This window comes from Cornus florida, unplaced genomic scaffold, assembly GCF_030987335.1.
Source record: "Cornus florida cultivar Cherokee Brave unplaced genomic scaffold, ASM3098733v1 CherokeeBrave_3.0.0_Hap2_Chr10, whole genome shotgun sequence".
NCBI lineage: Eukaryota > Viridiplantae > Streptophyta > Magnoliopsida > Cornales > Cornaceae > Cornus > Cornus florida.
The window spans coordinates 14,545,940-14,558,952 of NW_026775580.1; the positions used below are offsets into that span (position 1 = coordinate 14,545,940).

Sequence of the window (13,013 nt, forward strand, 5' to 3'; positions counted from 1 at the left end):
GGGTTAAACTACGATTCATCATAGGACGCACTGGCTTAAAAAACCAGGGCGTCACAATCTACAACTTATAAATAGTGGTTTTGGTGGTTTAATGCATATTACAACCATTTTCCCACGTTCTGAAACTGCGGCGGCGGTTCCAGCAGCAGTTGAAAACTTCCACTGGAAGGTCCGGATCGTGTCACGTGTCCTATGTCTTCCTATGTCATGTGTCCTATGTATTGACACATGTAAGAACATGATGTCCCATAAATTTCAGTTTTGAATGAGTAGTTTTAGTGGTTGAATGCTTGTTGCAAGCATTTACCCACGTTCTGGAACTGTCCAAATGGAAAGGCAGCGGTTCTAGCAGCAGTTGAAAACTTAAACCTGGAAGGTCCGAATCTTGTCACGTGTCCCAAGCTTTTTTTGGTAAATGCTTCATGTTTTCAGCCCACTTGTTGATTTTTAGCAACCTCCTCACCTAAATAAGGCAAGTGGCGGCCTTCTAGAGTTGACACATCACTTGGTATAGTTGATATAGTTAACTATGACACAAAACTTTCCTTGTATGGCAGCCACATACACCATTTTTGCTAGGATTATGCCGCATATAACCCCTTTTAATTTGAAAAACTGAATCTCACATTCTAATTTTATGCACGACACCAATATTATAGCAACTTCTTTAAGCAGTTTTGACCCACTTTGGATATTATGCAATTCATATGGCAACCTCCTCCTAAAATCTCTTCTCTTTGTAATGTACTTTAACTAAATCTTAGCCCTTTAAGAGATCTTCTTCTTCTTTTGCAATCCCTCACTTAATGGGACTCCTAAATTTTAGGCATAATCCTAACTTACACACGTTTCTTTATTTGACAAAGTCAAATATCATCTTAAATTATACAATCCAAACCTTACACGTGGTAATTGATTGCCACCAACTTTCTCCTTTTAGTACACCTCACCTCATCTCATATGATCATTCCATTATCTTAAATTCTTTGGCAATCCAAACCTTACACGTGGCAATTGTACACCTCACCTCACGTGGCAATTGTTTGGCACATGCTTTCTCCTTTTAGTGCACCTCACCTCATACGATCATTCCTGTTCAAACGATCATTCCTGTTCTTGACCACTCCTTTAGTTCCACGTGCCTTTAGTTCCACGTGAAGGCTAAAGGCAACCAAGCAGTTCCATGTTTCAAACTTGGGAGGCTAGGTGGAACTGCCTACGAGGTAGTAGTCCTCTCTCATCCCTGATTGTAAGTTCTTTTCCTGTTGCTCGAATATTAATCTAGTATGGTGTCACATGTCAACTTTCCACTTGTCCAGAAATAATGGGATAAACACAAACTTTTACAAGGTGTGTCACATAAGTTTTTCTCATTTTCTTTTTTTCTTTTTCCTTTTATTTTGTAGGAGAGCTTAGATTGTAGTTATTGCATCCGATGCTTGCTCAAGCAACTGATTTGCACATGGTAGTACATTTGACATTAACAAGATATAATAATCCTTTTAGTTGGTGATGACATTCGTATATTTCCACTTCTCCAGAAATTAACAAAGACACTGGTCATAAGATAGACGTTGCACTAATAATTACACACAATCCTCTCACTAGTTCGACTAATCCCTGGCAAAAAAATAAAAATAACAGATAAAAGATAAAAAAATAAAAAATAAATTCAAATGGACAACAGAATATTAGACTTCTAATGATTTTTTGTTTTTTAAGGAAAAGATGATAATCACCAGACATCATTCTGATTTTACAATTTCCTCTGTTCTTTCTCCAGTTTTTGGCACAGAGGTCTTATGGCAAAAAAGAGTCAGCTGATCAACAAACAACATGTTTTTCATTTGTTGCAGTTGTTGCCACTCCCTCTCCATCTGTAATTCAAACTCCTCAAAACAAATAACCTTATCTTGAAACTTCTTCATCTGCAAAATGTACAACAGAAAGGAGGTTATACCCCGAAACAGCTTTTAGGAAATTACTGTATCTTCACGAGTGCTGGAGTTTCACACACCTGCACTTCAGTAATTTCAGACACTGCTTTCTGCAAGTCCTGGTCTTCCTTTTCAAGCAGCGACTGTGCATCTGCACGACCTCCTTCCGTTGTATTTGATGTTTTATCAAAATCAGAATCAACTTCACATTCTACATCACAAAGAAAGTCATTCTTGTTTCTCTAATTAAAAAACAATGCATAAATACATAGGGCATAACAGTAACAAATCAATTCTAAATATGTATATGAATATGTATATGTACATTCATAAAAAAACATTATATATGCAAGAAGTACCGAAGGACATCTACTTCGTTCAATGGTAAAACCGCAGACTAACATGCACAAGCAAATTTCACAAGAAAGCCACTTCATGCAAATAATTCCAAATGTTAAGTCCATCTCCTGGCTTTCCCTACTAGTATTCTACGTAGGCCAGCACTAGCATACCTTCTTTACTATGAAAAGAACTTGGCCTGGACTCTTCCTTAAAGAAATTAACTTGAAAATGGGCCGACCAGAAATACACAATATAAACAATCAATTGGGGTAGTTCGAGCTTGGAGAATATGACAGTCCCTTTCTTATTCCTTTTTTTTTTTCTTTACCGTCCTAGGAGTAGCACATGGGCTATGTTACACAAGTATACATGCACATGCACAATTCACTATATGGGAATTCATGCCATTGAGGTGATAAACTTAACACAAATTGATCTTGTATACTCCAGAAACAGGCTATGCACAAATTCAATCATATCATGCACAAATTCCAAGGTGGATGGCTACCATTTAGTACTATTAAGTACTGAGGTCTTTAATATTTATCAATTCCATCCTATTTCACGTATCACAATGTTTGTACCATAGTGCTTTTGGTATAGGAGGAGTTTTGGTCTGACAAATAGTAGATTGAAACTTGGCACAAGGGAGTATTGTGAAAGATAATTGTTGCATAATAAAGAATTATTGTAAAGAGAAAGAAAAGATATGTGGGAATATCAAGGCACATTTTACCCCTCTAGTGTTTATGGAAAATATATCTTTTGAAATGACAAGTATCACAGTCATCATACAAACATGGGCTGTCATGATTTCATCTAAGTGACCCTGTTGTCTAGCACAGAACTGCACATTAATAGAGAACTGCTTATGAATACAGCTAGTGCCTCTTCGATTACAAAATTATACTGTCCTTGAACCATATATCACAATATAATCAGTGGCCAGATAGGCACTTAACAATTCTACAGAAACCCACCATGTGATCTGTACTGGTTTTATTTGGACTATATTTTATTTGAAATATTTTCTATTTATTTCAGATAAACAGAGGAATTCTATTAGGTTATATAATGATTAGAATAGTTAAGTCATAAGTCGAATTCTATTAGGAATTCTCTTTGCAGTCAGTTTCTGTATTTAATTTTGTAAATGCTACATTTCTCAACAAAAAAAAAAATCTCTGCCCATGGGAGGTGTCAGGACCCACCCCGCTGTGTACATATTGCCGTTTTACACAATCCATGCTTTGGATTTTGATATTGAAACTAGCTCAGGTTTTTAGAGCTATTCATGTTTGGGGGTGTAGTCTAACAGATGATACTAGAGTCAAACCCCAGTCGAAAATGGGGGAAGCATGCACAAGTCCATGAAGGTCAGGCCATCGAGGACTCTAGGTCACAACAGGGGCTATTGTGACATCCCACATCACGGGAGAAGTTGTTGGCACTTGTATGTGTGTGTTGGAAATTGTGTCACAAATTCCTATTCTAATTAGGATTATATTTTAGAGTTGTATTCTATTAGGTAATTTCTTATTTGGCAAGTCTTTGCCTCCAAGGAATTGTAATCCATGTCCAACAAGGAATTATGTTTGTAACTCTATAAATAGGTACATAAGTTTTAGGTTGAGAATAAAAGAGATTGAGGTAGAGAAACTCTGGAATTCATACAGAAACAGAGTGGGGGGCTGAAATCTTGTAATCTCCAATTTTACACATAGTGAAAACTTTCGCTGGATCCTGACCGTGGACGTAGGTTGTTGCTGAACCACGTACAAATCTTTGTGTTCTTTGTGTGATGTGTTTACTTTTCTGTCCTGATTCTTGATTCAACTTGGGTTCGTTGCGTTTGTCATAACAAACTGGTATCAGAGCTTTCGGTTCAAAGCAGGGATGTTGTCCAAGTTTCTGGAAATCGAGAAGTTTAACGGCAGAAACGATTTCAACCTGTGGCGGGTTAGGATGCAAGCTTTGTTGGTTCAACAAGGGTTATCCAAGGAGTTGAAGGGGAAGGATGCACTGCCAGAAAAGATCAAAGACAAAGATGAGGTTATGGAGAAAGCACACAATACGATTTTGTTGTGCTTGAGTAACGAGGTTCTGCGAGAAGTTGCTAGAGAGACTACGGCGAATGGGCTGTAGCAGAAGTTAAGTCCCGTTATATGACGAAATCTCTTGCAAATCGCTTGTTTCTAAAGAAGTGCTTGTTCACTCTTCAATTGCATGAAGGTTCGCCTCTGAAAAACCATCTTGACGATGTAAATAGTGTCATCATGGATTTGAATAATATTGATGTCAAGATAGAGGATGAAGATCAGGCTATTATTCTGTTGTGTTCTCTACCACCCTCATATGAGAACTTTGTCGATACAATGATGAATGGCAGAACTACCTTGTCCATGGAAGACGTGAAGGCAACTCTGAATTATAAGGAGTTGCAGAAAAGGGCGTTTGAGAGCAATACAGAAACTTCGGCAGAGGGGTTATTTGTTAAAGGGAGAACGAATCAGAAAGGAGAGTCTGGCAGCAAAGGTCGTTCTAAGTCAAAGAACAAAACGAAGGTGTTGAGATGCTTCATTTGTCACAAGGGCAGGCACTTCAAAAAGGATTGCCTGGAGCGTAAGAAGGGAAAGGTAAAATCCTCTTAAATTGAAAGTGTGGCTGTTGCAGAGGGTAATGATTCAGATGGTGGTAATGTTCTCACAATTTCAGTCGGCAGCCCTTGCGATGAGTGGATTCTTGATTCAGATTGCTCGTTTCATGCTTGTCCAAACAGGGACTGGTTTACCTCTTATCGATCTATTGATGGAGGGGAAGTTCTAATGAGGAATGATGCGGTGTGCAAGGTTGTAGGTTTCAGTACAGTTCGAATCAAAATGTATGATGGCATAGTGAGAACACTGACTAATGTCAAGTATGTATCAGAACTGAGAAAGAATTTGATTTCCCTGGGTACGCTGGATTCCATCGGGTCACTTAAGGCTGGAGGTGGAATCATTCGGGTCTTCAAGGGTGCTCTTGTGGTGATAAAGGGATTGAAGAAGCATGGTTTATATGCTCTGCAGGGTGGCACAATCACGAGTTCAGTTGCTATATCGTCCTCGGATCCGGATTCAGATACTACCAGATTGTGGCTTATGCGGCTTGCGCATATGAGTGAGAGGGAGATGGATGTTCTGTTTAAGCAGGGTTTGCTTGGTGGTCAAAAAACTGGGAAGTTGAATTCTGTGAACATTGCGTCTTCGGGAAACAGTGCAGAGTGAAGTTCAGTACAAGAATTCACAGGACCAAGGGTACGGTGGATTATATTCATTCTGATCTTTGGGGTCCCTCTCAATTTACTTCACATGATGGTGGTAGATATATGATGACACTGATTGATGACTTTTCTCAGAAAGTTTGGGTTTATATTCTAAAACACAAGAATGAGGCTTTTGTTACATTCAAGCAATGGAAGACCTTAATTGAGAAGCAGACAGGAAAACAGGTCAAGCGCTTGAGGTCAGACAATGGCTCAGAATTTTGTGATGGAGAATTTAATGAGTCCTGCAAGACTTACGGGATTGTGAGACACCACACAGTGAGGAAGACTCCGCAACAGAATGGAGTTACAGAACAGATGAACAGAACGCTATTGGAGAGGGCATGGTGTATGTTGTCTAATGCAGGATTAGAGAAAGCATTTTGGGCTTAAGTTGTTTCTACAACTAGTTACTTGGTGAACCGGTCTCCATCGACTGCTATCGATTGTTAGACTCCAGAGGAGGTATGGTCTGGTTCTCCTGCTAGTTACAGTAATTTGAGTCTATTTGGATGTCCATATTTCTTGGTTATCAGCTAGGGTCAAGGGATACAAATTATGGTGCCCAGAGGCTTCGGGAAAGAAGATACTTGTTAGCAGGGATGTGACATTTCATGAGTCTGCAATGCTTACTCTGCAGAAGGAGGTAGTTGATTCAGGGAAAGCTCTGCGTGTAAGTGAGCAAGTGGAGCATGTAGAGGTCCAGTTAGAGGATAGTCCTGTTCGGTAGACTCACTAGCAGGTGCAATTTCGGGTTGAGGGAGATGCACAATTGCAATAGTATAGTATGGCTAGAGACAAGCCTAGGAGGGATATTAGACCACCTGAGAAGTATAGGTTTTCACATGCTGATTCGATTGCTTATGCACTTAGTGTGGCAGAGGATATTCATAAGCCGTGTACTTATCATGAGGCCATCACAAGTGGAGAGTCAGCACAGTGGTATGTCGCCATGAGTGAGGAGATTGAGTCTCTTCATAAGAACCAGACTTGGGAGCTAGTTAAGAAGCCTAAGGGCCAGAAGATTGTGGGCTGTAAATGGGTTTCAAGAAGAAGGAAGGAATTCCAGTGGTCGAAGATGCGAGGTACAAGGCACGCTTGGTGGCGAAGAGCTATACACAAAGGGAAGGGGTGGACTTCAATGAAGTGTTTTCTCCTGTGGTGAAACATAGCTCAATCCGGATGTTACTTGCTATGGTAGCTCTCTATGACTTGGAGCTTGAGCAGCTTGATGTCAAGACTGTTTTCTTGCATGGTGAGTTGGAAGAGCAGATTTATATGCATCAGCCTGAGGGATTTGAGATTATAGGAAAGGAAGATCATGTTGGCCTACTGAAGAAGTCCTTGTATGGGCTGAAGCAGTCTCCTATACAGTGGTACAAGCGATTCGACACCTTTATGGTTGGGAATGCCTACTGTAGGAGTAAGTTTGACAGTTGTGTGTATCACAGGAAGCTCTCAAGTGGTTCGTATTTGTACTTGTTGCTGTATGTTGATGACCAGTTGATAGCTTGCAAGAACATGTCTGAAATCAACATGTTGAAGGCTCAGCTTAGTGGTGAATTTGAGATGAAGGATTTTGGTGCTGCAAAGAGGATATTGGGAATGGAAATTTACAGGGACAAAGGAGCGGGCAGATTGTATTTGTCACAGAAGAAATACATTAAGAAAGTGTTGGAACGCTTCAGTATGCAGGTATCAAAACCTGTGAATACTCCATTGGCTGCACACTTTAGACTTTCAGCACGATTGTCACCACAAACCGAGGAGGAGGTGGAGCACGTCTCGTGTTCCTTGTGCTAGTGTAGTTGGTCGCCTCATGTATGCTATGGTGTGCGCTAGGCCAGACATTTCACATGCAATTAGTGTAGTGAGCAAATAGATGGATAAACCTGGGAAGGTCCATTGGCAGGCTGTGAAGTGGATATTACGATACTTGCGAGGCACTACAGATGTTGGGTTAGTCTATGACAGAGGCAGCGACACGTGTGGGAGCAGACACGTGTGGGAGTGTTGCGGGATATGTTGATTTGGATTATGCTAGAGATCTTGATAGGAGGAGGTCCTTGACAAGGCATGTTTTCACTCTTGGAAGGCGACTTTGCATCCCGTAGTTGCATTGTCTACTACTGAGGCTGAGTATATGGCAGCTAAACAGGCAGTGAAGGAAGCTATATGGTTGAAAGGCTTGGTTGGTGATTTGGGCTTGCAGCAGGATGATTTGACTGTGTTTTGCGACAGCCAAATTGCCATACATTTGATTAAAAATCAGATGTTCCATTAGAGGACCAAGCACATTGATGTCAGGTTTCACTTCATCAGAGATGTGGTTGCACAGGGTGCTATTACAGTGAGGAAGATTGGGATAGCAGAGAATCTGGCAGATATGATGAATAAGGTCATTCCTACACTCAAGTTCAGACACTGTCTGGACTTGATTGGTACATGCAGTTGCTGAGGCCCTTAGGGGCATGTGGAGGTGGCGAAAGGAGTAGCTGGATGAAATTTAAGCCAAGGTGGAGATTGTTAGAAATTGTGTCTCAAATTCCTATTCTAATTAGGATTCTATTTTAGAGTTGTATTCTATTACTCCCTCCGTCCCATAATAGTTGTCCATCTTTCCTTTTTAGGTTATCCCAAAATACTTGTCCGCTTACCAAGTTTAAATAAAATATTTCACATCTTTCCATAAAATACCCTTAAAAGTTTAAAAAAATTCAAACTTCATTATATATACTTTTAAACTTGAAAGGGTACCTTTGTAATTTTTAGAAGAGACAATGTAATAATTACATGTCCCCTTAAAAAGTTATACTCCCCATAAAGGACATCTAGTACGGGACGGAGGGAGTAGGTAATTTCTTATTTGGCAAGTCTTGGCCTCTAAGGAATTGTAATCCTTGTCCAACAAGGAATTATGTTTGTAGCTGTATAAATAGGTACATAAGTTGTAGGTTGAGAATAAAAGAGATTGAGGTAGAGTGACTCTGGAATTCGTACAAAAACAGAGTGAGGGGCTGAAATATTGTAATATCCGATTTTACACTTAGTGAAAACTTTCGCCGGATCTCAACCGTGGATGTAGGCCGTTGCCAAACCACGTACAAATCTTTGTGTTCTTTGTGTGGTGTGTTTACTTTTCTGTCGTGATTCTTGATTCAACTTGGGTTCGTTGCGTTTGTCATAACAGTATGGATGCCTCCTAACTGTGTACACACATTTTGAAAACTGTGAGTACGGAGAGCGCAAAGCAGCCAGTATCTACACAACGGGGTGAGTCCTAACAGGAGGTCTTCCGCGCCCCTTGAAGTAAGCTTTCTCCCTCTTTCTTGTTCTTTGAATTACTTTTCTATGTTCAAGAAGAAGGTACATTTCATGGCTGTAAATAAAATCCTATAGTAAATCCACATCAACCATCTATTGTTTTGTTCTTTGATTTAAGCATTGTATGGATTGCGACTTAAGTTCTTGAGAGTTTGACTACTAGTATCTACATGAGATAGACAAAAGCTTTCCAAATAAAATGAGACAATCTAAAAGAGTACTGATAGAACCAAAGTACATCAAAACCAATTGCAAGCAAATATTCCAAATTGTGCAGACTGCTTCATGCCATGCCCATTCAAAATTAAACAAAAAAAAAGGCCTACTAAATGCAATGTGAAAAGAAATCCTGAAAGCTCAAGTAAATTCCACATACGAAGTCACTTGTACCTTGCTGTCTTGCACCACCGGTAGGGGATCCAAGAATCTCTTTAGTAATTCTATAATCATCCTCATACAGAGCTCTCACAGCAGCTCCAGCAGCTGCTTCTGCAACCTCTACACCCGCCAAAGCCGAGAGGAAAGCAGCCTGAGAAAGATTTCAAGTACAAATAAGTAAAGATGTACAGTGGTTGAACAAACTACAATACAACACAAAAATTGCCAACATCAGGTGGCACAAAAGAAACCCATGGATTACTGTGGTTCAGTGGCCGAAGATATACTAATTAGATACAGACGTAATCTTTGAGGATTAGCCAGAGTCTCAATTCACTTGATCAAGCAGTTAAAAAACTTTCAAGTTTTCCACACCCAATAAAAAAATAGGAAGTATTAAACCAAGTGCCTTGGTCATGTAGTAAGACGGAATGCACAGGGCTCATATATACTTGAGCAGTAGTAGCAGTACCATTTTGACAAGCTTTAAGAAGTTTCACTCTTTTATTAAGAAACTGAGATAAGCTCAACTTATATCATTATCATTACCAGATACCGCTTTACATTGATCAGTAGCCAGCTAGTAATGAAAAATGCTCACGGGCAACTCTGGCACACAATAAACTGTCGCCCCATCTTTAAGGTGCTGCTGATAAACGGGTCTTTTTCTTTATTTATTTTACAAAATTACCCAAAAATAGAAGTATTTACCTGAGCCATAATTGGGTTGCTTGCATCAGCAAGCGGGGAAAGACGCATCTTTTTGGTTGGGGATGATGAGCCAACACTTTGCGATCCAAATTCTGCATCACTCTGGTCCTTCGTTTGACAAAACTTGTTATTGACCTCACCAGAATCTGAAGGTCCTATAAATTGCTCGGCAAAAGGAAGCTTGATAAAACGAGTGACACATTCTTTCTCACTTCTGCCACCAACATGCTCTGCGACCTTCTTCCAATCATCACCAAAATGCATGATGGCTTCTAAAAGGTGCAAAGTTTCTTTATCCGTCCAATCTGTCTTGATCTCGTCACTGATCTCTACTCGTCTGAAATCCGATGAAAGAACACCAACACGATAATTACCGCGGACATAGCATCTTGCACAAAGAGTCAAATCATACTGCACAAAAAAGATGAAATAGTTTCAAAGGTCGATTAATAACAACTAATATTTATACCGTACCAATATATGAAATAACCATTACGCTTTTACCCATTTATTGGTTAAATGAAACTACAATGAATAAGTCACTGTGAAGAAAATTGAACACTTGCGTTGGCCTAGTTTTCGCAATAAACAGGTGGATTTTTTCATCTTATTCTGGACCTTAGTATTTGGGTAGATCAAATTAACAATTAATGGTAAGATTGATATGGAAAACAGGAAAGAGAAATACTAGAAAACTGCAATTTGGATTGTTTGTTTTAGGCTTTAGAATAAACAAGTAGAGTTTTTCATCTTAATTTGAACTTAGCATTTGGGTACAATGCAATAACAATTAATGCTAAGATAGCTATGAAAACCAGGAAATATTTATAAAAATATTAGAATACTGCAATTTGGGTGGAAAAATAAAATTTTAAAAATTTAAAACAATGGATTGGTTACCTTATCACAAGCAAAACAGGCAATGCTGCACACAGACTTGCAACCGCTGCACAATCTCTTCTTGGGAACAGTAAAATCGGCAGAGCTATTGGGTGGTTCGTTGCTCTGCGAAGAAGACACAGCATTGGACTTGCTTTCCTTGTCTTCCCACTTCAACTGGTGTTTGGAGGCAGAAGCGGAGTAATTGATGAGACCCCAAGCCTCCAAGAAATCGAAAACCCTCCGAACCGACCCAACATCTCCAATAATAGTCTTGCGAGCCTCCGTGAAGGCGATCTTCCTGGTGGGGTTTTCTCTAAACCTCTTGATTATCGAATTCCTGTAGTACTTGTAAACCCTAGGGTTCTTCGACGCCGATCTCCCATCAAAGAACTCCGGAAGGAATCGAACCTCACATTCGTGTACGTTGGTCCATGAAAACCATCCTAAATGGAAAAAATAATAAATTAATTAATTAACAACGAAACAATTAAAAATGTGTAAAGAAATGCGAGAAAATTTAAAGAAGAAGCCACTAGGTCTTTCTAGGGTTTTGATTTTCTAGGAATTGTAATTGAAGGTTTGAGTTTACTTACTGGAATAGCTGGGGATGTGGATGAGGGGGTTTGTGGCGGAAGATGGTTCGGGTGGCTTGGAACTGGCGGTGGCGACGGGGGCCGGAATATCTGACACGACGGTGGGAGTGGTGGGGCTTGGGGAGATCTGAAGCTGCTTTGAGGGTGAGGGTGTGGGTGTGGGTGTGGTTTCTTTTTGGGGTGACTTTACTGCTTCCATTTTTCAATCACACAGAATCAAATAAAACCTTCAGATTATATCTTCTTTACAGTTACTCCTATTGAACTCCCTCCCTTCCTCCTGTGAAAGACTTTATTCTCCCTCCCTCCCACCTAAAAAGACTTTCCAAACGGGCTCTTTCGGGAGAAATTATGGGCCAACGAATTTACTTGTTTCCGTTCTAGGATAATAATAATTTTTAAGAGAAAGTATCATATATTGTGTTAAAAAAAAAAAAAAGGGGGAGAGAGAGAGAGAGAGAGAAAAAAAAAAACAAAGGGGGAGAGAGAGAGAGAGAGAGTTTTTTATATTTAAGGAAAAAGAATTTGAAGTTTATAAGTACATTTGACCCCAACGGAAAATGACTGACTCATTTTAAACTCGGTTTACATAAATACCCTTTTTGCATTTACCCTCCAAGCTCTCTCTCTAACCCCAACTGAAAATCACTCCGAGTCGTCAACCGGCACGTGTCCCTTTGCATATGCCATATATAATATGCACTTATGTGAGATATAAATTTCATAATTGGCAAATTTGGTATCAATCCTCAAGTTATAATTTTAATATTTAACTTTGAATCTTGAGTTTAGAAGCAAAATAAAAGTACGAAAAAACGTGTAAGAACACTCCAATTCAAAGAAAGCAACATATTAGTCAAGGTAAGTGTGAGGACACGAGTGTTTATTTTTGGTAATTTTAGATTAAAAAGAATTTTCAAAATTCATATAGTCGAACCAGTTCATCTTTTCTTGAATCAGTTCCACTACCGTTTTTGAAACTACTATGACTGAAATTGTTCATCTTTTTTATTGAACTAGTTGGAGTTCACTTGAACCAAATTAGAATTTGCTTTTCTACTCCAATTCGGTTTCCTTTTTTATCAAATTTTTGGGAGACTTTTATGCAAGAATTTAACTTGTTTTCCAAGTATGATTAGGCCTTCTAAAATTTATATAAACTCTCTTTCTCTCTTAAATTTTGATGTGCTCGAAGGTTATCATTTTTCTAATTGAGATATTTGTTTAAGAGTATTTTTTTTTACAGAAAATCACCATAATTATTCTGTATATTTTTATATGCTTGAGAGCACATACTATTATTACACTTAAGTGATCTTAGGGTGGTGTTCTCTATCTAATTGAAGTTCGAATCATTGAAAATCCAATGATACTGCTAAGAAAAAGCAAAGCTTCTATTATTTTTCATCAAAATCAGATTTGAAGAATATGGGTGTTCCGTTCACATTTTGAATGGGTCAAAATATTCGTGGAATATTGTTGATATACCAATAATACAAGGTTCAAAGAGTAAGTCTGAAGTCGTGGCTGTTGAACGGGAGG

General features: G+C 39.1%; 1 protein-coding gene across 1 annotated transcript; it reads right to left on the reverse strand.

The window, feature by feature from the left end:
• Positions 1-1,544: 1,544 nt before the first annotated feature.
• LOC132276472 (SWI/SNF complex subunit SWI3B) lies at positions 1,545-11,774 on the reverse strand. The gene is made up of 6 exons (XM_059777906.1): positions 11,472-11,774; positions 10,897-11,321; positions 9,997-10,407; positions 9,298-9,436; positions 2,018-2,148; positions 1,545-1,928 (listed from the first exon to the last, which is right to left on the reverse strand). Exons 1-6 carry the CDS (start codon positions 11,668-11,670, stop codon positions 1,746-1,748), a joined length of 1,488 nt encoding a protein of 495 aa, XP_059633889.1. The 5' UTR covers positions 11,671-11,774; the 3' UTR covers positions 1,545-1,745.
• Positions 11,775-13,013: the final 1,239 nt, after the last annotated feature.

Bases quoted from the DNA above. Each gene is read 5' to 3' on its own strand.
- LOC132276472 (XM_059777906.1), bottom strand. From the start codon at position 11,670: ATGGAAGCAGTAAAGTCACCCCAAAAAGAAACCACACCCACACCCACA. The intron at 11,322-11,471 runs GTAAGTAAACTC...TTTTCCATTTAG, and splicing joins CCACATCCCCAGCTATTCCA to GATGGTTTTCATGGACCAAC. The intron at 1,929-2,017 runs GTGTGTGAAACT...TACATTTTGCAG, and splicing joins CTGAAATTACTGAAGTGCAG to ATGAAGAAGTTTCAAGATAA.